Raw genomic sequence first — 26,504 nt, 5'->3', positions numbered from 1 at the left:
TTCTTGTCATCTTTGAATAAAGACAGTTTTATTCTTTTCCAATCTGAATGCCTTATTTCTTTTTCTTGGTTTATTGCATTGGTTAGAACCTCCAACAAAATGAAAAGGAAGTGGAGAGAGCAGACATCTTGCCTAGTTCCTGATCTTAGGGCAAAACAGTCTATAACTATTAGATATGGTGTTAGCTGTAGACTTTTTATAGAAATTCTTTCATAGAAACTCTTTGAGGAAGTTCCTTTTAATTCCTACTTTACTGAGAGTTTTTGATCAGGAATTGTTGGTTGGTTATTCTTACCTAAGTTTGCACTTGAATTTGGAAGCCACTTGGTCAATTGTTTATTAAACATATAATCAATTAAAAACCTCATGGTCTTAATATGCCTTATGGCTAAATCAAAAAGCATTACTGAAGAGTAGGCTTAGTAGAATTTGAAGCCTAAAGACCCCTTCTTAATTTTTGGTTCTGCTATTTACTATTAGTGAGACGTTAGTCAAGTCCTCTAACCTAGCTCTAAGATTCAGTTTCCTTATCCTTAAATCAGTAATAACAAGGTAATGTTAATCAACCATACAAGATTGGCACTTGCATGAACCAGAGAAAGCACCTTCTTAAATTTTGCACCCTAAGTACCTAGTTTGCCTCATGCTAGTTTTGACCCTACCTTATGACATTCAATTCACTGTGTTCCTGGAAGTTACAGTATTCTTCAGCACTGTCACTCTGAACCTAGTTCTCACTCTCAGCTGGATTTTTTTGAAATATGACATAGTGGACAAAATCCTACATGTATGATTTCAAATGCCTTGAATCTGAATTGACATTTCAGCTCTGTTTTTTAAGAGCTGTGCGATCTTGGGCTAATTACTTAACTTTTCCAAACCTTACTTTCACAAACTACAAAATGAGTAATACCTGTTTTACCTGCCTTTTCAGGTGTTTTGAAGCTCAACATAATGATGAATGGACAAATACTTTAACTGCAAACCATCTCTCGACTATATAAAGTGTTAGTATGCCCACTCTGAGAGAAGATTGCTGCTGATGAATTCCTGTAAAGCCCAGTCACACTAAAGAAATGACACAAAAATGTTTCACATCTCCAAATGTATTGAGCCCTTTCCTTAAGTTGGTGAATCACGCAGTCATTCACAAACATATTCAAAGCGTAGATGATTGGTTTGCTCTCTATAAGGCCAAAAATTACATCTCAGAGTGAGCAACTTTGACTTGGCTTTCAAATGAATTTCATTTCATTCAAATTCTCTTTAATCAAGGTTCAGTTTATCAACAATAAAATGTATGTACCTTAAGTATTCTATTCCGTTCAGTGAGTTTTGACAATCGTATATATCCATGTAACACCCACACCAAATCAAGATATAGAACCTTTAACTTAACTCAGAGGGTTCCCTTAGGCCCCTCTGTAGTCAAATCTCCCATCCTACCCAAGGCCACCATTCTCATTTCTATTACAGAATATTAGTTTTTCTTGTTTTGGACTTCATACAACTGAATCATACAGAATGTAGTGTTTGAAAAACTTTTTATTTTTTTTCTGTTAAGTAAGAGTCTAGTTAAACAGGGCTCAAGCTAGGGTATATTCCCTTGCCTATTTAAAAGCAGAGGTCACTTAAGGTTTATATTTCCATTCACAGTTGTTATACAGTTACTTTCCAATCTTCCTGTTTATCAAAACCACCTAGAAGAGCAGTAAAAGACTGACTACTTGAGTGGGCAGTCAGGAAGCTTGGGTTTCAGTCTTTACTCCATGACCTTGAGCAAACTCTTAGCTGTAAGGTCTGGCCCATAGGAATTTTTAACTTTAATTTTAATGAAGGTCACTGTTAAAAATTTCTCATAAACATTTGAAACTAAATTTTCTGTTGAGGTGAGCTTTAGGGAAAATTAACATTCTCTTTAGACGTGTTCTGCTGGGCTCAGAACATTTAGATAGCCTGCATTGTATGTGGCTTCGTCCAAATTGGGATGACATTGTGCAGCCCAGATACCAGGCTGAAACATTTCTAAAAACAAGTCATTCCAATTCTGGAAAAATCCTATCATGGTTGACTCAAGGTGGGAAAGTAAGGGAGTGGAGATGAGGAGTTGAAGCCTGACTTCCTTTTTACTGTATGTATATCTGTTTGTGTCACTTAACAACTGAACTAAGCACATGTATTAATTTTTCAAAATTCTTTATTCTTTTATTTACTCTTTTTTTTAAGTCTATCCATTTTGAGAGAGACAGAGTCAGTGGTGGGGGGGGGGGGCGGGAAAGGGCAGAGACGGGGAGAGAGAGAATCCCAAGCAGGCTCCACACTGTCGGTGCAGAGCCTGACCGGGGGGAGTGGGGGAAGGGACGTGGGGGGGAGTGGGGGGAGGCGCTCAAATCCATGAATCATGAGATCATGACCTGAGCCAAAACTGAGACCCAGATGCCTAAATGACTGAGCCACCCAGGTGCCCTTAAATTTTCAAAATTTGTAAATAAAATTAAGAAATGGAGGTGAATTGAAGTGCACAAATGAGTATGAGTTCTGAGGCCTACAGGAGAGACTTGTCCTACATAAATCAGTTAAAATTATTTGGGAAACACTTGATAACCAGCAAGCATGGACCATGCCTGATGGCTGAGCTTAAATGATCATTTTCTGCTATCTCTTTTCCTCCCCTACCCACCTCATCATCACTTCCCAGTATTACTCACCCCTGTGCTCCAGGACATGATAATGTCATATGTGCCCAAAATACATCTGCTTCATGCCTTAGTGCCTCTCTTGCAGAGCTTCTGTGGCCCACCCACTCCACCTCTTGACCTGAGTAAATTCTTCCCTCTTCCTTCTCTCACTGCCATTCCTTTTTGGATGAGGACCCCTCCTCTGTTCCTGTGCTTATGACATAATATTACTACATAATTATTATGTAATATTGCTTTTTTTCTTTTAAATAGCTTGTTTTTTAGTATAAAAGTAACAGATGCTCATTGTAACATTTCAAATAATGGAGGTGCTTGTATATAAAAAGAACTTTCCTAAAAAAAACATTAAATAAAAAAATAAATACAAAAAAAGAACTTTCCTCTTGCCGACCTCCATTCCCATCTGGAAGGGTGACTTTCCATACTCAAGAAAAAATTGCTTAAGCAGAACTTGAGTTTATTTCCCTTTGCGAAAGTTTAAAATCACAGGAGTTTATAAAGCAACAAGTAAACGCTGCCCTTGGATTTCACCTTTACTTTCCCTCCCCAAACCATTGACAGTGTGCTATGTATCCCTCCATCCCCTCTTTCTATCCATTTCACAGAAATGCACATCCATTTGAGTGGCAGACACTAAAATACCAAAGCTCAAAGTGCTGTCATTCCAGATGCTCCCTTCCTCTTCCTCTGTGTCCTGCTTTAAGGGAGATTCTTTGTTTTTCAGAGCAAGGTTATAGACAGAGATGTCCACTGAAGATTAGAGAAGCAAAAGATTTCTCTGCATAAGAAAGATCTTGGAGAAGGAAAGAAAAGATCTGGAGGGTGGTGAGGAAAAAAGAAACTTGCATGAGCAGGGAGTTTTGAGGTAAGGGGGCAAGGGGAGAAATGGGGAGCAGCTGCTTTGAGGGTAGGACATTGAAGAGATATAGATATGTAAAGGGAATTTTTAGCAAGTTTTAACACTTTAATATAATTCCTCATTTACTATCGCAAGAGACTTTCAGTAAAGCTCACTGTTAGTTTTTAAGGCTTTAGGGTGTCATATTTGTGATTCTTGTGGAAGTATCTATAGGTCCATATGGATTCGGGGTGGAGTGAGTCTCCCTTGAAGCACATGGGCTGCATGGAGGAAGTTTGTGGAAAATCAAGGGACAAATTCAGGACACTATAAGGAAGGGAAGGGGAAGTGGGAATGAAAGTTGGGGATGCAGCAAACAAACATTCACTATGGTGGCCTTTGGGGCTGCTCCCATGTAACACCCAACGCCCATTATACTCAGCCTAAGCAAAGTTTGCCAGTTGACGAACCTGCCCACATATACAGAGCTTTTTCAAACTCCTAAATTTAAATTATTGAAATACTAATTCTTAACTAAGGATCATCAGACATCATCATAAAGCTCCAAAATGAAAGCAAGAAACTTTTAAAAACAATGACCCAGGAAGAAACAGAAATAACAGAGGAAAAAGGCAAAGAGGTAAAAGGTTCTGGCTGGTAATCTTGATGATTCCAGGGGCGCCTGGGTGGCTTAGTCAGTTAAGTGTCCGACTTCGACTCAGGTCATGATCTCACAGTTCATGAGTCTAAGCCCCGCATTGGGCTCTGTGCTGACAGTGCAGATTGCTTGGGTCTTTCTCTCCCTTTCTCTCTGCCCCTCCCCCACTCACTTGATGTCTCTTTCTCAAAAAATAAAAAAATAAACTTGAAAAAAACTTGATGTATGGTAAATTTAATAACAATAAAGAACAGAAATTTATAAAGAGGAACCAGAGAGAAGATTACCAAGGCCACAAGCTGATTCTTTATAAAAAGGGCAACAAAATTGTGAAACTCTAACTTGATGGACCAAGAAAATAAGAAGAGAATATAAGTTACAGAACACAAATATCAGAAATAAAAAGGAGTTATAGATCCTACAGACATTAAAAGGATAATAAGAGAATATAGTAAACAAATTTGTGCCAACATATTTGATAGTTTGGATGAAATGGACAAAGTAGAACTTAACAAAAATGACACAAAATGAGACAGAAAATCTGAACCTTCCTATATCTATTATTAAAGAATTTTAGGGGCACCTTAGGTGGCTTGGTCGGTAAAGCGTCTGACTGGCTCAGGTCACCATCACAGGGTTTGTGAGTCCTAGCCCCACGTCGGGCTCCGTGCTGACACCTCAGAGCCTGGAGCCTGCGTTGGATTCTGTGTCTCCCTCTCTTTCAGCCCCTCCACCCCTTGTGCTTTGTCTCTGTCTCTCAAAAACACAGTTTAAAAATAAAATAAATAATAATTAACAGTTTTTTAATAATAAATAAAGAGTTATATTGATTATAAGAACTTTCCCCACAAAGAAAGCTCCAGGCACATATTGTTTCAGTGATGATCTACAAGAAATTTGAGAAGGAAGTAACACTAATCAACCATTCCACTGAGTAGACAAGGGAACACTTGGAACTTATTTTGTGTAGCTGGTAGTACCTGAGTATCAAGAAAAAGGTAATTCTAGGGGCGCCTGGGTGGCTCAGTTGGTTAAGTGAGTGACTTCGGCTCAGGTCATGATCTCACGGATCGTGGGTTCAAGTCCCGCATTGGGCTTCGTACTGACAGCTCAGAGCCTGGAGCGTGCTTCAGATTCTGTGTCTCCCTCTCTCTCTCTGCCCTTCCCCCACTCAACCACTATCCCTTATGAATATAGAGGCAGAATACTTAAATGGTTAGATTCATTAAAAGATGGGCTAACAGTAGTTGAAATTTTTCTGAAAACAGTTCAATATATGGAAAGAGCCAAAACTAGGCAAAGAAGAAATGGTTGCCTCAGAAAGTGGTAAAGTGCAAGTAATAAAAACTTCAAAACTAACTGCAAAGTCCTAGACTGCTCCTAAACTTTTCAGAAGGGTTGAAACTATTCTTTCTAAACTTGCAAAAATGCTCCACTGACTCTGGGACAACAGTGTTTGGGGGTTTTTTTTTTTTTTTGGTTTTTGCTTTTAATTTTTTTTTACATTTATTTAGTTTTGAGAGACAGAGAGAGACAGAGCACAAGTAGGGGAGGGGCAGAGAGAGAGATACACACAATCCGAAGCAGGCTCCAGGCTCTGAGCTGTCGGCACAGAGACTGATGCGGGTTCAAGCCCATGAACCATGAGATCATAACCTGAGTTGGAGACAAGCACTTAACTCACTGAGCCACCTGGGCACCCAGGACAACAGTGTTTTGAATCATGGTAAACATCAGTATTTGTTTCACAGATATAGCTTTTTAAAATGATCAACTAACAGAGATTCCATTATGCAAACTATGAAGAATGAAAATGGTATGAAATATGCTTAATTTAGTAAGAAATCTATATTTTAAGAAAAATTAAAGGCTATTATAAACCCATGTACTTTTTTTAGTTGGAGGATACATAGTAGGCAAATACAACAGATATAAATACAAGTGGACCTTAGAGATACTGTAGGCTCAGTTCCAGACCAGTGCAACAAAGTATCACAATAAAAAAATAAAAACAAAAGTGGAGATTCAGTCCAGGCACCTTCTGTTCTTAGATTCAGCTCTTTATCGTAGGAGAAAGGCAAGACCAAGTGAGTGAAAATATTCACAGTATTGAGTGTAAAAAAAAAAAACAGGTTTCATACAAAACATCATATAAGACTTGATCCTATCTTTATGGATTATATTTGTGTGCATGGCCATGGTGGGGGGAGACTGTTCAAAAATATAAATAGTGATTGTTTCTGGTTCTTGGTATTATGGATGAGTTTTATTTTCTTCTTTTTGTTTGTTGCTATTTCTTTCTTTTTTAAAAAAGTTTTAATGTTTTTATTCATTTCTGAGAGAGAGAGAGAGAGAGAGACAGCGTGAGCAGGGGAGGATCAGAGAGAGAAGGAGACACAGAATCTGAAGCAGGCTCCAGGCTCTGAGCTAGCTGTCAGCACAGAGCCCAATGCGGGGCTCAAACCCACGAATGGTGAGATCATGACCTGGACCAAAGTTGGACACTCAACCGACTGAGCCACCCAGGCGTCCACTGTTTGTTGCTATTTATTAAATTTTATCTATTTATTTAGTTAGTTATTAAAGTTTAGTTATTTATTTTGAGAGAGAAAGAGATTGAGAATGTGAGTGGGAGAAGGGCAGAGAGAGAGAATCCCAAGCAGGTTCTGCACTGTCAGTGCAGAGCTCGATGCTGGGCTTGATGCAGGGCTTGAACCAGGAGATCATGACCTGAGCTGAAACCAAGAGGTAGACCGACACTCAAGTGACTGAGCTACCAGGGTTCCTCTACTTCCTGAATTTTAAAAATGATGATTAGGGTGCTTTGGTGGTTCAGTCGATTAAGTGTCTGCCTCTTGATCTTACAGTTCATATGTTCAAGCCCCACATTAGGCTCTGTGCTGACAGTGGGAAGTCTGCTTGAGATTCTCTCTCTCCCTCTCTCTGCCCCTCCCTGACTTATGGGCATGTGTGCATGCCCTCTGTCTCAAAATAAATAAATAAACTTTAAAAAATGATGATCTTTGTCATTTCTGTAACAAGAAAAAAAAATTAAAAATCATTAAAAAAAATAGTGTGATTCTTGTCTGTGGTATTGTTTATAAACCCTAGTCTGAATAATTCTTTGGTGGGTATGTTGGCAGCAAGTTTAAGCCTCAGGTAGCATGTTGGACTTGACTTCTTTGGAAATCCCTTTTTTTTAAAAAAATTCATTTATTCTTGAGAGAGAGAGGTAGAGAGCAACCAGGGGAGGGGGAGAGATAGAGAGAGAAAGAGATAGAGAGAGAGAGAGAAAGAGAGAGAATCCCAAGCAGGCTCCACGCTGTCAGCACAGATCCTGATGCGGGGCTGGAACCCATGAAATGTGAGATGATGACCTGAGCCGAAACCAAGAGTCAGACAATTAACCGACTGAGCCACCCAGGTGCCCCTGGAAATCCCTTCTAATCTAATTGTGATTTAATGTTTTTGTAGACATATGTGTTATACATATATGACTCCAAGTGTTAGTCTGTGTGTCTATCAATGAATTTTATGTCTTTTTATTTTGTGTTTTTGGTGCTTTGACATCTTGGGGCCTTGCTGACCCTTGAGAGATTGCCCCTCCCAGAGCTAGCCAATTTTCAGCATACTTTTCTTGTGCAAACCAACTAATGCAGAGCCCATACTCCCAAATACCTCCTTTATGGGCTCTTACATATTTCTCCTTCCCTAACCACCCCAGGACTAGCTACCAGGCAACTAGGAACTACCGTTGCCCCAGAGCCTTCTGAAATTATTCAAACTAGCCAATCCTAAACCTATTTATCCTGCCTTGCCCCATTTCTTCCCCAGATACCACAATAAAGGCTCCTGTGGTATTTTCCCCTCTCACTCTGTTTCTCTGTGTGGTCACTATGCACGGCATTCTGTACCTTCTGTTTCTAGGGATCTGTGGGCATGAATAAACTTCTTCTTGGGGTGCTTGGATGACTCAGTCAGTTGAGTGTCCAACTCTTGATATTAGTTCAGATTGTGATCTCATGATCATGGGACTGAGCCCCATGCTGGGCTTTGTTTGTGGGGCCTGCTTGAGACTCTCTCTGTCTCTGCTCCTCCCTTGCTCACACTCTCTCTGTCTCATAATAAATAAACATTAAAAAAGTAAGCCTCTTTTTTTCATGGCACTCATTTCTGTGTCTGCATGTCTCACTGTACTCAGTTAAAACAATTCCAATGCCTAGGTTGCTCAGTTGGTTAAGCATCCAACTTTGGCTCAGGTCATGAACTCATGGTTTGTGAGTTCAAGCCACACATTGGGCTCCATACTGACAACTTGGAGGCTGCTTGGGATTCTTTCTCTCCCCTCTCTCTATTCTTCCCCTACTTAACCTTGTGCACTCTCTCTCTCTCTCAAAAATAAATAAGGAACAATAATAAAAAAAAAAAACCGATAACAAATAAAAGAGAGGATTCATATTAAAAAAAATTCTCAAGAGCTCTTACAACAACAGTAACTCCATATACATGTACCTAGATTTCTCCTACTACTAAATTTGTTCAGAATAAGCAGAGTTAGATGAGATTTTGTTCTGGCAGCTATCTATCTTACAACCTATAAGCTGCTTTCCCCCAAATAGGATCTATTTTATTCTTCTCAGAGCAGAGTATCTACGTATTTACTCTATCTATTGCAGGGAGATGAATAATTATGACTTCTCCAAAAAGTCTTAACAAAGTCTCCAAAACCAAAACACCCAAATGGATTTAATATAATATTGGAGTAGAAAGTACAACAAAACCCAAAACACATAAACACACACACACACACACACACACACACACACACACACAATCAGGTAATATATCCTTAGAAACCTTTGAGCAGCCCTAGTTTTCAAACAAAGATCAGTTGGTCTAATAGTTTATCAATATCAAGAAAACTCTCCATTCCTTGTCAGTTGCCAGGCTGCCAGGCTCTTCTGAGCTTACGAAGTATCCTTACCCTGTAGATAGGCTGTTAGTCATCTGTACAATATTGGTTGATGGGTGCCATGAGACCCACTTATTCCAAAATGCCTTGGCCAATGACCTGCCCCAGCTTATCTGGCTTCAGTGTCCTAGTTGTAAACAATTATTTTCTTTAGAAGATCTTTATCAAAGTGTATTTAAATTATCTGAGAAGGGAGAAGTATTTTTTTTAAGATTTTATTTTTAAGTAATCTCTACACCCAATGTGGGACTCTGAAATAAAGAGTCACATGTTCTACCGACTGAGCCAGCAAGGTGCCCAATGGAGAAATATTTTTCTCCTATGGCAGCTTTCATGATTTTTAGCTACAGAAGATTCTAGTACCTGGCTTGCTGTAGAACTTTTGGGGAGTTTCTCAAGCCATATGGGTTTAGGGGATGGTTCTGCAAGCATATCCAGTCTTCTCTATGGGCATACAGCCATGAAGCAGTTTGTATGATCACCTTGGCAGACAACAAGATTGCCTCGGACAGGGCAGGTGTCTAATAAATATTTATTGCATGTTTAGTTGAATAGATAGGAGCTACACTATGTCAGTCATGGCTCTGTGCCATATAGACCAGAAACCAACACTAGTCACATCAATGAAGTAGAGAAAATCCTGGAAGGATATCAGTAACTCACAGAATGAAGGCAGGTAATCTGGTGGTAGAAAGTTGCAGAATCAAGGTAGCTCTGGAGACTCAGCACAAAACCCACAGGAAATTCATGGCTTGGGAACAATTTGGCCCTTGCACCACTACGGGCCTGATGACAGCTCTAATTTTCAGCATCCCCTCTGACCCAAGATTCAAAGTTTTGGGACTTTCAGGGTCTGAATGGCTGAGTTGAAATAATTTGCCCATGGGTAGTAAAAGAAGGATCTGAACTCGTCAACTGAAATGAAAGACTGCATACTGAGACTTGGTTTCCAAATGAGGCCAGAAAGGAAGATGGTAATATTAATGGGAAGGGGCCAAATTAGATATTATGCTGTGAACAAGGACAGATGTCAGCCACACTGACACTAAACTGAGAGATGAGGTAGGGCTGGGGCTGGTTGCTGGTCAAGGCTGAAGGAGAAGAAGGGTGTAGTTCTAGAGGAAGGAGAAGAACATGACCATTAGACACTGGGTGGCCAGGAAGATGGCAGAATGCCAGGGAGGGGATAACAGAATCTGGATGGGGAGGAGCAGAGAAAAGGTGTTTTGTGGTGTTCCTAGGCTAACATAGAACCTGAATAAATATGTGTTAAATAAACAAATGGAAATCTAAATCATGCTATTGAGATAGATATAAGTGACTGAAGTTCTCGTGGCTGGATGAGGTGGGGAGTGTGTCGCCACAGAGGTTGACTCATTCTTAGAGCCAGCCTGGCTAGTCATCCCAATTCCTTCTCCTGAGGCCTTTCCCATTCATTCTGGAGCAAGAAACTGCAAGCTGTTCCCTGGAAAGAGATGTGTGTTGGGAGGGGGGTGTAGGGGGGTGCAGAGGTGGATATCCTTTCTCTGCCTGAATCTGAAGAACAGGGAACATCTGTATCCAAAATGTCTATGGAGTCATCGCATTGGGCTTTCCCAGACTTTAGCCAGACTAGAGTGACTTTTCCTTTATCTTCCAAGACAGTATGCTTCTTTATTCTTTTATTTTATTTTTTGATGTTTACTTATTTATTTGGGGCGGGGGTGCAGAGAGAGAAGGAGAGAGAGAATTCCAAGCAGGCTCTGTGACAGTTCAGAGCCCGATCTCACAAACCATGAGAGCATGACCTGAGCCGAAATCAAGAGTCAGATGCTTAGCTGACTGAGCCACCTAGGTGCCCCTCAGGGAAATATACTTCTATCTCTAGGTTTTCAGGTGAGGAATCAACCCTTGATTTCTGCCAGTTACTTTCCTCCTTTTCCAGAAGAGTCTCCCTTCCTCCTCTCTTCCAGCAAAGCAGCATGGCCAAAATGGATTCTGAAGTCGTATAAATTTGGGTTTGATTCTCAGGTCTTCCCCTTATTTGATGGCTGTGTGACTTTGTCAAGCTTGCTCCTTCCTCTGTGAAATGGGGAAAATAATGTCTGTCTTGCTAGGGGCATCATGAATATTATGTTAAAGTGACACATACATTAAAAAAAAAAAAAAAAACCCAGGGCAGAGTGCCTGGCTGGCTCAGGCATTAGAACATGTGCCTCTTGATCTGAGGGTCATGATTTCAAGCCCCACGTTGGGCATAGAGCTTACTTAAATTAAATTAAATAAAAATTAAAAATTCTTGAATTAAAAACAAAACAAAACAACAACCACAAGGCAAGTTGTCCAAAAGATGTACAAAGGGCACCTGGGTGTCTCAGTCGACTGATCGTCTGACTCTTGATTTCAGCTCAGGTTGTGATCCCGGAGTTGTGAAACTGAGCCCCATATTGGGCTCCACACTCAACAGAGAACCTGCTTGGAATTCTCCCTCTCTCTCTCTCTCTCTCTCTCTCTCTCACTCCCTCTGCCTCTCTCCCTGCTCACACACACTCTTTCTCTAATTAAAATAAATAAGTAAATAACTGACTACTTATTAAAAAAACAAAAACAAATAAAACAAAAACAAACCTCAAAAGATGGATAAGAAATTCCAGATACCACCTCTTCTCTCAGTCTAGGCTTTTTAAACACTAGTTATTTTCTCTTTATGAAGAGTGTTAGCTTGTAGGCAGCCCCAAGGTTAAGACATATTATCTAGTGGATGTAAATAATAATTTTTGAGAAATAAAATATTTTATAATAGAGCAGAAATAATTCCTCAGGCACTATCAAAAGTTAAATAAAATTTCTCTTAAAAATCTCCCAATTCCTATTGAGCTTAAGGTTGGTACACAAAGATGTTATGTAGAGGGATGGTCACTGCAGTGTTGTTTATAAAAGTAAAGCTTAAACTCAACTTAAACTTTAACTACAGAGGAACACTTGGCTTGCTCAGGCACTAGAGCATGCAACTCCTGATCTCGGGATTGTAAGTTTGAGCCCCATGTTGGGTGTAGAGATTATTTGAAAATACAATATTTTTAAAAATAACTATAGAGGATTATAAGATCAAATAAACTATAGTAATTTTTCTAAGTTTATTTATTTATTTATTTTTAGTAATCTCTACACCCAATGTGGGGCTGGAATTTCTAGCCCCGGAAGTTGCAATGCTCTGCTAACTGAGTCAGCCGGGTGCCCCAAATTATAGGAATTTTTTACAATAGAACTCTATGTAGCCTTTGAGAAGATATTGTAGAAACAGATTTAATCACATGGGAAGGTGTTCTTGCTGTATTAAGTGAATAAATTATAAATTAGCATTATAGTATGATTCCATTTTTATTATATATGTACAGTATTTGAAGGGATATATGTTAAATGTTAGTACTTTGGGTGTCAGAGTATGGACCTTTTAAATTACTTTTATTCAAAACTATGTTCTAATTTCCCCATAATGAACATGTTTGATAAGTATATAAAGGATGAGGAAATTATTATCTAATCCTTTTTGCCCTGAATTTAGACTTTTTGAGTACCTTTTGTTTTTCCAAATTTGATTTCTTCAAGGCTATCTCTTAAGAAAACATACGGACAAAGTTACATCTAGCTAACTTAAAATTGATATCAAAGACAGTCTTTGTTGGCACAAAAACAGACACATAGACCAATGGAATAGAATAGAGAACTCAGAATTGGACCCACAAATGTATGGCCAACTAACCTTTGACAAAGCGGGAAAGAGTATCCAATGGAAAAAAAGACAGCCTCTTTAACAGATGGTGCTGGGAGAACTGGACAGCAACATGCAGAAGAATGAAACTAGATCACTATCTCACACCATACACAAAAATAAACTCAAGATGGATAAAGGACCTGAATGTGAGACAGGAAACCATCAAAACCCTAAAGGAGAAAGCAGGAAACAACCTCCTTGACCTCAACCGCAGCAATTTCTTACTTGACACATCCCCAAAGGCAAGGGAATCAAGAACGAAAATGAACAGTTGGGACCTCATCAAGATAAAAAGCTTCTGCACCGCAAGGGAAACAATCAATAAAACTAATAGGCAACAAACGGAATGGGAAAAGATAGTTGCAAATGACATATCAGATAAAGGGCTAATATCCAAATCTATAAGGAACGCCCCAAACTCCACTCCTGAAAAACAAAGGATCCAGGGAAGAAATGGGCAGAAGACATGAACAGACACTTCTCCAAAGAGGACATCCAGATGGCCAACAGACACATGAAACGATGCTCAGTTTCACTCATCATCAGGGAAATACAAATCAAAACCACACTGAGATACCACTTCACACCAGTCAGAGTGATGAAAATGAACAAATCAGGAGACTATAGATTTGTTCTCCTGGCGAGGACGTAGAGAAACGGGTACCCTCCTACACTGCTGGTGGGACTGTAAACTGGTACAACGGCTCTGGAAAACAGTGTGGAGGTTCCTCAAAAAACTGACAACAGAACTCCCCTATGACCCAGCAATAGCACTGTTAGGAATTTACCCAAGGGATATAGGAGTGCTGATGCATAGGGGCACATGTACCCTAATGTTCATAGCAGCACTCTCAAGAATAGCCAAATCATGGAAAGAGCCTAAGTGTCCATCAATGGACGAATGGATCAAGAAGATGTGGTTTATCTATACGATGAAATACCACATGGCAATGAGAAAGAATGAAATCTGGCCATTTGTAGCAAGGTTGTTATGCTAAGCGAAAGAAGTCAGGTAGAGAAAGACAGATACCATGTTTTCACTTATAAGTGGATTAGGAGGAACTTAATGGAGGACCATGGTGGAGGAGAAGGGAAAAAATAGTGGGGGAGAGGGAGGGAGGCAAACCACGAGAGACTCTTGAATGCTGAGAACAAACTGAGGGCTGATGGGAGTGGGGGAGAGGAGAAGGGGAGATGGGCACGGAGGAGGACACTTGTGGGGATGAGCACTGGGTGTTATATGGAAACCAACTTGACAATAAACTATGAAAGAAAAAAAAAGTCTTTTTTTTTTTTTTTGATGCAAAAAGTGATTTTATTAAAACACAGGGACAGGATCAGGGGGCAGAAAGAGCTGCCTCAAAGGCTGTCTTGACTTTTTTTTTTTTTTTTTTACTGAAAAAGAGATGTGAATTGCAAGGGGTGGGGAATTTTGCCCTTATCATTCTAGATTCTTTTGGCTTGTCTATTAATTAACTTGACATAAGACAGATTAACAGTAGAAAAATAAGTTTAATTGTGTAGGTATGGGAGCCCCGTAAGAACATGAGACCCATGAACATGTCAGGAAATAATTGAGGCGTAGATGCCATCCTGGGCTAAGAAATGGGATAGGGGCCTGGGATTCAAAGGAGAGGAGGGTAATTCACAGGACAATAATAAGAGCCGATGTTTGGTAATTAGAGGTTTGCCTAGCTGTACAGACAGGTCACTCAGATAAAAAGTTATCTCTGGTAATCATTGTCTTTCTGGACCAGGCCTCCATATATTCTTTTATGTATTTAAGGGAAAGGTAAAAGTAAATTTCCTGACTCTTCTGGGTCTTGATTGTCTTCAGCTCAAAATAATACACATGGCAAAGTGACATATTTTGGGGTTATGTATTCTGCTCCCCCTCAGAATGAAGGGGAAACAGATATTCCTACTCTGTTTTAGGTTTTTTGTTTTTGTTTTTGTTTGTTTGTTTTTTTAAGAAATATCACGTAGCACGATGGCCTCCTGTCTGTAAAGCCCCTTTCCTTGTTCTTACTGCAGGATGAGATACTCAAATCACCAGGTCAGAGGCAATATCCTCACGGCTCTAGAAACTTGTTGAGGATCTCAAAACTGGGAGAAAGTCACAGGATAACAGTTACAAATCTGTCCCTGGGAAGATATCTATCCCTCTTGCGATAAATTAATAGTCTTCTGATTTAAAAAATATGTTTCCTGAGAATTTGCCTAGCATGAGTAATCCCTGATAAAATGCCTTTAAACTTTTGGGTAAATGTCCTATGTTGCAGGATTCTCATACAGAGGCTTTTCTTTCCAGGAAACAACTTTATTTGTGCCAGCATGACTCAGTTGGGTTCTTACCCAAAGAACTGAGCCCCAAAGCCAAAGTTTTTTTTTGTTTTTTGTTTTTTTAATATTTTCTACTTCTTTGTCTCCCATATATGGTAACACACAAACACAGACTGATTAAGTGGTCTCATGTTACAAGGTCCTGAGAGATGTTGACAGGTAGGTGTATAACCAGGTTGCTTGAGGTTCTTTCCTTCCTTCCTCCCTCCCTCCCTTCCTTTCTTCCTTCCTTCCTTTATTTCTTTCTCTTTTCTTAGGGAGGTAACCCTACCACACTACTGTTTGGTCAAAGGGGAAGAAAAGTAAGATAGGGTCCTTGCTTTTCTTTTTTTAATGTTTATTTATTTCTGGGAGAGAGAGAGCGTGAGCAGGGGAGGGTCAGAGAGAGAGGGAGACACAGAATCCGAAGCAGGCTCCAGGCTCTGAGCTGTCACACAGAGCCCCACGTGGGACTCAAACCCACAAACTGTGAGATCATGACCTGAGTTGAAGTCGGACACCGCACCAACTGAAACCCCCAGGCGCCCCAGGGTCCTTGCTTTTAAAAAAAAGTCCAAAGTCTGGTTGGGACAGACAGACATATAAACAAATAACTGTAAATTAATACAAGCAATGTCTTAACTGATTTATTTTTTTAATGTTTATTTATTTTTAAGAGAGAGAGAGAGGAGGAGAGAGAGAGACAGCAGGGCAGGGCAGGGGCAGAGTGAAAAGGAGACATAATCTGAAGCAGGCTCCAGGCTCTGAGCTGTCAGCATAAGCCCAGGAAGCCCGGCTGTAACTCTGGAAGGTGAGATCATGATCAGAGCCTAAGAAGGAAGTTTGACTGAGCCACCCAGGTGCCCCTAACTGATTTATTAACAAAGTGATATTAGCATTTGGACATTATAACTTGATTGAGGTTTTAGGGATGAGTGGGAAATTCAGGTGGGGGCGGGGGTAGAGAAAGCAATCCAGGAATAGCACATGTGTGTCTCAATTTGGAACGCCTAGGTATTTGGGCAGAACGAGGTTTCTGTCATGGAAAAATTGATGACCAGGCTTCGCATATAAGGGACCGCACTACCACATCCGTGCACCCAGTGAGCATTTCCCATCAGGTTATCATAGTGAATGTTTATCAAGAAAGCGGGTCCCGAAAATTCATTAAGAGATGTTTACAGAAAATGACCATAAGTCTTCGGATTTCTCCGGATCGGAAATCTCTGGATCAGAAACGCAATGGATTTCAAGCACCGCTTCAGCCAAACGCTTCGCTTCTTCACTTCTCTCAAAAACTTGCATGTGCTACCTTTGCTAAATGTGTTACTGGATCTGCTAAAAGTGTTAAATTTCCGCTCTGATCTTTCCGGGTAAAAAATGGAAACTACAAGGCAGGCGAGACAGAGGCCGAGAGCGAGCTCAGAGCGCGGCCTCCGATTTCTTTCGAGTTTCAATTTTTTTCGAGGTGATCACCAATCCGAATGGTTCCCGTGTCTACTTTGGTCTTCACTTTCCCCCACTTCTCCCTTACTCTCCCTCCACCAGTTCTCCCGGGTTTCTGTGTAACCCGGCTTAGCAGCTGTGGCCAGTTCCTAAGTAGGAGCGCCTTTGCGTCTCAGCCACAGTTCAGGGAGCTCTGTGGGTCTTAGCCGCCGCTGACCGAGGCAAGGGAAGGGGCTCGGCACAGGGCGGGAAAGCAGGGGAAGAGGCTCGCTTCTCGGCCGCGGGGGCTGGGGAAGGAAGGCGGGGCGCAGCCACCCAGGTCGGGAAAGGGGGCGGGGCGCGCTGCGCGGCGGCGCAAGCGCACTGCGTCCGCCGCGCCAAGCTGCAGACATGGAGCAGGCACCTCCGGATCTCGAGCGGCAGTGGCATCCGGCTCCCCTAGAGCCACTGGGCCATCCCAGTGCGGGACTACAGGCTGCAGTCGATGAGGAAGCGGAGGGTTCTCGAGACGAGGGCCCCGGGGACGGCACGGTGAGGAGAGGGGGCAGCAGAGGCCGTGGGGCCTGGTGTCCGGGCCTGCCGGGCCGGGCAGGGCTGGCGAGCGCGGGGGCGGGGGGGGGCTGGGCTGGGGCGGCCCCTCAGGGAGGGGACTCCAGGGTGGAAGGGCCGAGCCACAGGTGCAGTGAGGGGGAAGCTCAGTGGAAAAGGGGTTCTGGGGAGCGGCGAGCGTCTTGGGGCTGCGCGACTAAGGGATGGGCCGAGAAGGCGGCGGCGGCGGTGGTGAGGGGAGCCGAGGAGATGTGTGGGTGCGGTCGGGGCATGGAGGTCGGGGCCCGGAACTCGCCAGGCGCGAGCAGGTGCGGTGTTCAGAGGTCGGGGGACCTGGACCTGAAGAGGAACGCTGTTGTTCTTGGCATTCCGGTGAGGGGTTGTGCAGAGGCTTTGGCCGAGCGGAGGCATCGTGGAGGGTGGGCAGCGGTGTTGAAGGAAGGGGATGAGGGACTTGAGGAACAAGTTGGGGATTATAAAGGGTGGTCGGCTTGGTGCCACCATCAGGAAATTGAAGAAAGTGTGGGATCCGAGAAAAGGTACAGATTAAAAACAATTATACTCCTTATTTGTCTGCAATTTCTTCGTTTGGAGGTAGTGCTGTATTTTCCATATATAGTGACGTTTGTCACCTATATCCCACGTTCCTGCTTTGTGTAGCTCCTGGTAATTAGTGATTTTCATCGCGATAGGAGAGTTTCTCAATGCATTTTCTCATGCATTATCTTGTAATTGCTTTCATTCCAAAATGTTTTTGCACCTAATGCAAGATAGGTAGACCGGGTTAAATTGAACATTTCAGAAACTAGGCGCTCCACATGAAACCATTCTACCCAAGAGTGTGCATTAATCATCAGTTTGCTTTTTTTTCTGGAACAGGTGTCAGTGCTAATATAAAACTGCCCATCCTTCTAGTATATGCATAAAGAGAAGTTAAAGTTGTCTGCTGAGTGTAACTAGAAAGTCTCTTTAAAGTTTAGAGACCCGTGGGGCGCCTGGGTGACTCAGATTAAGCGTCCGACTTCGGCTCAGGTCATGATCTCACAGTTCGTGGGTTCGAGCCCCGCGTGGGGCTCTGTGCTGACAGCTTAGAGCCTGGAGCCTGCTTCAGATTCTGTGTCTCCCTCTCTCTCTCTGACCCTCCCCTGCTCATGCTGTCTCTCTCTCTCTTTCAGAAATAAATAAAAACATTTAAAAAATTTATAAAGATTAGAGACCCGATAACCAGAACTTCACAGGAAGGTTTCTCCTTCTTAGGGAAATGTGGAGAAATATAGGGTAGCATGAGGACTTTTTTGGGTGAATTTTAAGTTTTGTATTTAATTATGGGGCGCCTGGGTGGCTCGGTTGAATGGCCGACTTCAGCTCAGGTCATGATCTCATGGTTGTGGGTTGGAGCCCTACATCGGGCTCTGTGCTGACAGCTGGGAGCTTGGAGCCTGCTTCGGATTCTGTGTCTCCTTCTGTGTTTGTGCCTTCCCCGCTTGTGCTCTGTGTCTCTCTGTCTCTCAAAAATTAAATAAATGTAAAAAATTTAAATTTTGCATTGAATTTTTTCCAAAATGTAAAATTATTTTTGGAAAAGTTGGGATCTCATATTAAGTGTGGGAGAAGTGTGTGTACTCTAAGTTCAAAACTTGGTTCTTACACTGTTTGCCTTAAAAGTGTTTTGTTTGGGTTTTTGTTTTTTTGTTTGATTTTTGTTTTGTTTTGTTTGAGAGAGGGAGAGGGAGTGTGCAGGGAACAGGCAGAGGGAGAGAGAGAGAGAGAATCTTGACTTGAGCTGAAATTGATTGGGGTCAACCAAATGAGCCACCCAGGAACATCGAATTTGCTCTTTATGCAGGTCTTCATTCTTGTGACTTAGTTTGTGTTCCCACTTTTATTGTCAAGTATATCATTACTGCAGAGAGGATAGCTCACAAAATAATTATATCACAAAATAATTGAAGCCCTCATATGATCTCCTGTGTTACAGCTCACTCCCTCCACCACAGAGGTAACCTGTATTCTGCTTTTTGTATTAACAGTTCTTTTGCTTTTCTTAAAATCTCACCACATATATCCCTAAACAATATACTATTTAGTTTTACCTGACTTTGAAATTTACACAAGTAACATAATTTTACTATTATTTCCTCTCTTTGCTCAGTATGTTTTTGGGATTCATCCAAAATGTGGCTTAGTTCATTTATATTTGTGGCTCTATAGTCTGCTATTTTATTCATTTAGATATATAGAGATATATAGATAGCAGAGGAGAGAGGGAGAGAGAATCTTAAGCAGGCTCCATGCTCAGTTCAGAGCCTGATGAGGGCCTCAAACCCACAATCCTGAAATCATGATCTGAGCTGAAATCAAGAGTCAGATGTTCAACTGACTGAGCCAACCAGATGCCCCATATAGTATGCCAATTCCTAGGTGTTGTACAATTTCTTCTTGTACAGACATGGAGGTTGTTACAAGATTCTTGCTATTTCTAAAAAATTAAAAATTACTATCATTAATTTTTTTCTTACATACCTCAGTGTAAATGTCCTTTTTTTTTCTCTTTAAAGTAATCTCTATAAGTGTACAGCTTGAACCCATAACATAAGAGTTGCATGCTTGGTGCAAATGTATAATATAAATTTAGGTGTGGGGTTCCTAGATTGTAGGGTGTTAGCATATTCAACCCTAGTAGGTGGTGCCAAACTGCTTTCCAATGTGATTTTACCAATTTATTTTCCCATCACCCATGCCTGATGCTTTCTGTCTTTGTCAACACTTAATATTTTCAGATCTTCAAGTATTTGCCAATCTGTGGATACGTATTAAAACAATTTTTGGGGCACATGAGTGGCTCAGTTGGTTGAGCATCCGACTTCGGCTCAGGTTATGATCTCACAGTTAGTGGGTTCGAGCCCCCTGTCGGGCTCTGTGCTGACAGCTAACTCAGAGCCTGGAGCCTGCTTCAGATTCTGCGTCTCCCTCTCTAATCCTCCCCTACTCATGCTCTCTCTCTCTCTCTCTCTCACAAATAAATAAAAATATTAAAAAATTTTTAAAAAAGCAATTTTAGATTGTTTCAAAAGGCAAAAATCTTTTCTTTTGTTGGCAACAAAACATCATGACTTTAATTTTAATTATGATGATAAAGTTTTGGTGGGGCACCTGGTTGGCACAGTTGGTAGAGCATGCAACTCTTGATCTCAGGGTTGTAAGTTTGAGTCTCACGTTGAGTGTAGAAATTACTTAAAAAGAAAAATCTTTAAAAAATGTTTTTTGGTAATCTTTTTGTGAAAGCCTTTAGATAATTAATATGAAGTCACAACTATAGTATAAAATCCATTTATCTTAATTTAGAAGTGATTATAAATACCTCATTAAAAAAAGATTATATTAAGTTTGAGGTATTTGAAAACCCAAAGATGATATCGCATCGTAAAAGTTGTACTACCTGACATTTTAGGAAAATGTTTGTAAAAATACCATTCATTAGTGACTAAACTATGGGGTTTCTTGAAGTACCTCTCTAATTTAGTAATTCTAGAGACATAGGCCATTTGGACAAATATTTTCAGAATCAAATATTTCAGAATCAGGATTTTAAACATGCACATTCACATATACTCTGTACGTTGCCCCCCTCCCTTCCAGAACTCCCAAGCCCTTCCTTAGAGGGTCATCTACTCACTTTCCCTCTTTCTATCCCTTCTCCCATCCATTTCCAGTTGAAGTATTGCAGTAACCATAGCCATGTTGTTATTGTTATCGATAGAAATGTGGTCTGAGCAGAAAGATTTGTTGTTTGTGGGTGCTATACACAGTAAGCTCTACTTTTCATTTAATTCTGTTAAGTTATCCTCAGAAGACCTAAAGATCAGAAAGCACAGCTTCAGAGAGAAGTAATTTCACCAAGATCACAAGGTAGTCAGTGGTATGGCTGGAATCTGAGCCTAAGTCCTCCTGGTTTTGAAATCAGTGCTCTTTCCTGCAAGCCATACTACTTCATTCCAAAAAAAAAAAAAAAAAAATTAAAAATAGACTTGTTAATTGCTCCAGTACTGTACTTTAAATCTTTTAGTTGCAATTTTAAGGAGAAAAAAAGGTGCAAAAGATGTGTTGATTTATCAAGCAGTTTTTCACCGCAAAAATATCAATGCAGATGGTGTATAGAGATACAGAAAGCTTGCCTTATCTTAGCCTTTTTTTTTTAGTTTTTAATTTTTGTTAGAGAGAGAGAGTGGGGGAAGGGGAGAGAGATAGGGAGAAAAAGGGAGAGAGAGAGAATCCCAAGCCCCAGCACAGGGCTTGAATCCATGAACCGCAAGATCCTGACCTGAGCCAAAGTCAGACGTTTAACCGACTGAGCCATCCAGGTGCCCCAACTTCTGCATTTTAAANGTTTTTAATTTTTGTTAGAGAGAGAGAGTGGGGGAAGGGGAGAGAGATAGGGAGAAAAAGGGAGAGAGAGAGAATCCCAAGCCCCAGCACAGGGCTCAAACTCATGAACCATGAGATCATGACCTGAGCCAAAGTCAGACGCTTAATTGACTGAGCCACCAAGGTGCCCCATCAGCCTTATTTTTGACTGCATGTTTGGGCTGAGAGTAATTATACCAGTTGCCCTATACTTTAGGTAATAGAAACAAGCGCTGCTTAAGTCTCAAATCTCCTTTGGTTTCAGACATCACTAATCAGGATTCTTTAAATTCTACCAGTAGTCTGTTCTTTTTCTTTCTGTGAGTCTTCATTCCTCTTCCTTTCCATTGTTTATTTAGAAGTCTTTTTTTTTCCTTTCATACTTTTTTCCCCCTGTAAGGAAGAGTGCTTTTTTATAAGTATTGTCAGTTCTATTTAAAATAATTTAGAAAATGGAAAAATGAGAGAGGAATCCAATCTCCAAGAAAGTAGCAATTAGCACTGGCAGAAGAGAGATGAAACAGCAAGGGAATGGGAAGTAGGAGAACTTCTTTTTAGGCTGGAAGATTCCACTGAGTTGATAGTTAACAGTGTGCGTCCAGAGAAAAAAATCTTTGCTGAGGGAGTCATGGGTGATTTCTTTTCTTTTTTTTTTTTTTTAAGGAGCACGCTTTAGGCCTAGGAGTGCTGGTGAGGGCTGAGTTCTTGTGTACCTCGGGCTTAACTGCTTAGCAATCGGTGTACCCGGTGACACCTTTACTGATTGTCAGCAGAGAAGTGAGTGCAGTTGGCTGGTACTGTGAGCAAGGTCTGAGGCATGTGTGGGTGAGAATAACATGAAAAAGGAAAAGAAAATATAAAGGGATAGTTACAGAATGTGTCAGTGTAGCAGCATATGATTAAATCATACTCCAGAATTTTTTCCTCATTTTCTACCTCAGCAGCTCTTGGTTTTTCAAGGGTGACTCACAGTACAAAATATTTTTTCTACATCCTAATCAGCATACATATCCTTTCATACATAATTGTTCAGGAAAGAATACTTAATCATTACTTATATAGTACTTTCTGATGTTCTTCTATTCTTTTTTAAATGTTTATTATTATTTTAATATTTATTTTTGAGAGAGCGGGGGGGGGGGGCTGTAATACAGAATCCAAAGCAGGCTCCAGGCTCTGAGCTGTCAGCACAGAGCCCAACAGGAGGGGGCTCGAACTCATGGACTGCAAGGTCATGTCCTGAGCCAAAGGCCAACACTCAACCTTGCACCCCTATTTTTTGGGGGGGAGAATGGGAGAGGGGCAGAGAGAGGGGGAGGATCTGTGCTGACAGTAGAGAGCCCAGTGCAGAGCTTGAACTCACAAGCTGTGAGATCATGACCTGAGCCGAAGTCAGACCCTTAAACAACTGAGCCACCCAGGAGCCCCTATTCTTTCTTTTTGTTTTTTGTTTCTAGATTTGTGTATTTATTAATTTATTTTAATGTTTATTTATTTAATTTTGAGAGAGGGAGCGTGTACACCCAAGCATGAGCAGGAGAGGGGTCGAGAGAGGGGATCATAACCTGAGTAGAAATCAAGAGTCTGACACTCAACTGATTGAGCCACCCCTGTGCCCCAGTTCTTTATGTTTAAAAAGAAAAGTTGGCCAGAAACCACCAAATTGATGTCATGAACTGTGAATATGTTCTGACTTACTTTGGAAGACTGTTCAGACTTACATATTTTATTTTAAGTAAAAATTAATGTGTTCTGAATCACTATTATATTTTAAAAATATGTTTTTATACATAAAAAGTATATTTTTGCAGATACAAGCATATTTTTATATGCTATTTAAAAAGCATAATGACAGAGTGCCCAGGTGGCTCAGTCGGTTAGGTGTCCGACTTCAGCTCAGGTTTTGATCTTGGGGTTTCTGAGTTTGGGCCCTGCTTTGGGCTCTGTGCTGACAGCACGGAGTCTAGAGCCTGATTCATTCAGATTCTGTGTCTCCCTCACTCTCTGCCCCTCCCCTGTGTGCACGCTCTCTCTCTCTCAAAAATAAATAAACGTTAAAGCAATTAAAAAAAAAAGCGTAATGTATTATAACTGTGTTTCTTAGTTATCTGCAACTGAAGTAAGATTTGCTCTTAGGCCTATGTAAATACATTATTTTTAACATAATACCTGCTACTTTTGACTATTGTACACATATTCCCCAAGGAAAGTCAATTCGTTGGGTAGTTCTTAAATTTCAGATCTTTGACCTGTTTCAGTAACACAGTTGCATCACACCTGGAAAAAAAGATTGTAAGAAAATACACCAACAGTGGTATTATCAGCAGTGGTTAGTGCTGGGTTGTGGGATGTGGGTGATTTCTATTTAATTTTTTCTATACTTTTCAATTTTTATACATTAAGTATGTATTAGTTTCATAATAAAAAAAACCTGTAAACCTACAAATAATAGGTGATAGGTAATACTTGAGCTCTTGCTACATGCCAGGCAACTTTTAGAACTCTTTACCTGCATTCAGTCATTAAATGTTCCCAATAATGTTATGAGGTCAGTACTTTCATCCTCATTTTACAGGTGAGGAAACTGAGGCAGAGAGATTTAAAAACTCAAATTCTGGCAAATTGGCTACTAATTTGAGGGTGAATTGATCCTCGGCTCTTCTAATTACAAACTTTTTTCCCCCTGATTTACAGTTATTTTATGTTTTCCTGATTATCTGCTTTGCCTGATGCTATACTGATTTCTTTTGATTTCAGTTTATTTGTATTTGTGTTTGTCCATGTTATAATTTTTATGCCTTGTGTTATGTCTTAAACTTTCTCTTGTTTACCTTAGGGAATTTGAAACATTTTCATTATCCTAACTGGCTTTATTTTTAGTTGATTTTCTTCTCTGAGGTTTTATACTTGCTTATTTTGGTTCTATTTTTGGGTTTTCCTTTGTGGACAATAATTTCTTTGGTTTTATCCTCTGTGATGATTTAGAAGGCGTGTAGTTTTGGTTTTTTTTCTTCCCTCAAACATAACAATTACTTTTGTAAATGTAATGACTGTTTAAATATTTTTTGAAATAATCTCATTTATAAAAATGGTGTCAAATTTATAAGCAAGTACGCTATGAAGATCCCTTTTTCCCATGAACTATTTTGTTTAAGATTTTATTTATTTATTTATTTATTTATTTATTTATTTATTTATTTATTTATTTATTTTATAGAGGCAGAGAGAGGGTGCATGTGTGGCACACATGCATGCGAGAGAAGGTCAGAGAGAAAGAGAGACTCCCAAACAGACTCTATACTGTCAGAGCAGAGACTGGTTCTAAGCTCGATCTCATGAGCTCTGAGATCTTGACCTGAGCTGAGACCAAGAGTCAGATGCATAACTGACTGAGCCACTGAACTGCCATGATATTCTCTCATCTCATTTCCAAAACTTTCAGTGTGAGGGGTGCCTGGCTGGCTCAGTCAGTAGAGCCTGCAACTCTTGATCTTGGGGTCTTGAGTTTGAGCCCCACCTTGGGTGTAGAGATGACTTAAAAAAAAATACCTTTCAGTATTTCAGGGCAAACAAGGATATTGTCCTATATAGCCACAGTACTGGCATCAAAATCAGGAAAATAACATTGATAAATGACTAGTATCTAATCCTCAAACTGTTTAAATTTTGCCAGTTGTACCAATAGTGTTCTTCATAGCAAAATGATCCAGCCTAGACTCATGAATTGCATTTAATTGTATTATCTCTTTAGTTTCCTCCAATCTGGAAGTTCTCAGTCTTTACTGAGAAAGGTTATGCATCTTTGGCAGAAATTGCCACTAAAGTCGTGCTGTGTTCTAGTTGCAGCTTAACAGTTCACACATGATTTGTATTTGCCCAATAGTTTGATTACATTTTCTGCCAGGCTTCAATATAAAGTTACTCTTTTCCTGTTTGTAATTAATATTTTGTGGGGACATACTTGGAAATTGAAAATATCTTGTTCCTCATCAAACTTTCTATTTGTTTTTTTCAGTATGGACTTATGGATTTTATTTTAAACAACTTTATTAAAGTATTTATATACCATAAAATTCACTCATTATAAGTGTATAATTCAGTAAGTTTTACGGAATTTGCAAAGTTGTGCAACCAACCATCACTATAATCCAGTTAAGAACATTTCTGTCATCCCCCCAAATTCTCTCTTTCCTTTGTAGTTAATCTTCCTTCCCACCCTTAGCTGTAGGTAACCACTGTCTACTTTCTATATAAATTTGGCATGTGGACATTTCATAGTCCCAGCACTATATGTTGAAAAGACCTCTCCATTCCCTATTGATTTCCCTGGGTGAGTCTTTTTAAAATCAATGAACCTTAAATGTAAGCGTTTATTTCTGGATTCTCAGTTCCATTCCATTGATCTCTCCTTCTGCCAGCACCACACTGTCTTTGATTACTTTCACTTTTTAGTAAATTTTGAAACTGGGTCCTACAACTTGTTCAAAATTATTTTGGCTATTCTAGGTCCTTTGTATTTCCATATAAATTTTAGGACTAGTTTATCAGTCTCTACAAAACAATCTTGCCGGGATTAAGTGTTTTTGAAGGAACAGTATGTTAGTATGTTTAAATATTTCAAGCATGTCCTCTGCATGATGTTCCTTTGTCATTTGGAATTCATTGTGAAGTCTGTACTTATTCTTTTGTAGGAGTCTTGTTTCTTGTTTTTCTGCTTTAATCTTGTTGGGATGTTTAAATTTTCTAGTTCATTACACATGGACCACATGCCTTTCAGTGTGAATCCAGGAAAAATTTTGTTTGCTTGTTTCTCTTTCTTTCTTTCTTTTTTTCTTTCTTTCTTTTTCTCTTTCTCTCTCTCT

The 26,504-nt window shown here is 40.2% G+C and overlaps 1 protein-coding gene across 1 annotated transcript in view; it reads left to right on the top strand.

Annotated features, from left to right (window-relative positions):
- The first annotated feature begins 17,065 nt into the window (after positions 1–17,065).
- Positions 17,066–26,504, top strand: part of SNX4 (sorting nexin 4) — a 75,618-nt gene continuing 66,179 nt past the window's right edge. Inside the window, exon 1 of the mRNA XM_039253048.1 lies at positions 17,066–17,220. Coding sequence (XP_039108979.1) covers positions 17,080–17,220 — 141 coding nt within the window. The 5' untranslated portion in view covers positions 17,066–17,079. The remainder of the gene's footprint in view (positions 17,221–26,504) is intronic.

Source organism: Hyaena hyaena, unplaced genomic scaffold (assembly GCF_003009895.1).
Source record: "Hyaena hyaena isolate Hyena2069 unplaced genomic scaffold, ASM300989v1 scaffold_434, whole genome shotgun sequence".
Lineage (NCBI taxonomy): Eukaryota > Metazoa > Chordata > Mammalia > Carnivora > Hyaenidae > Hyaena > Hyaena hyaena.
This window is presented reverse-complemented; position numbering and strand designations above follow the sequence as displayed.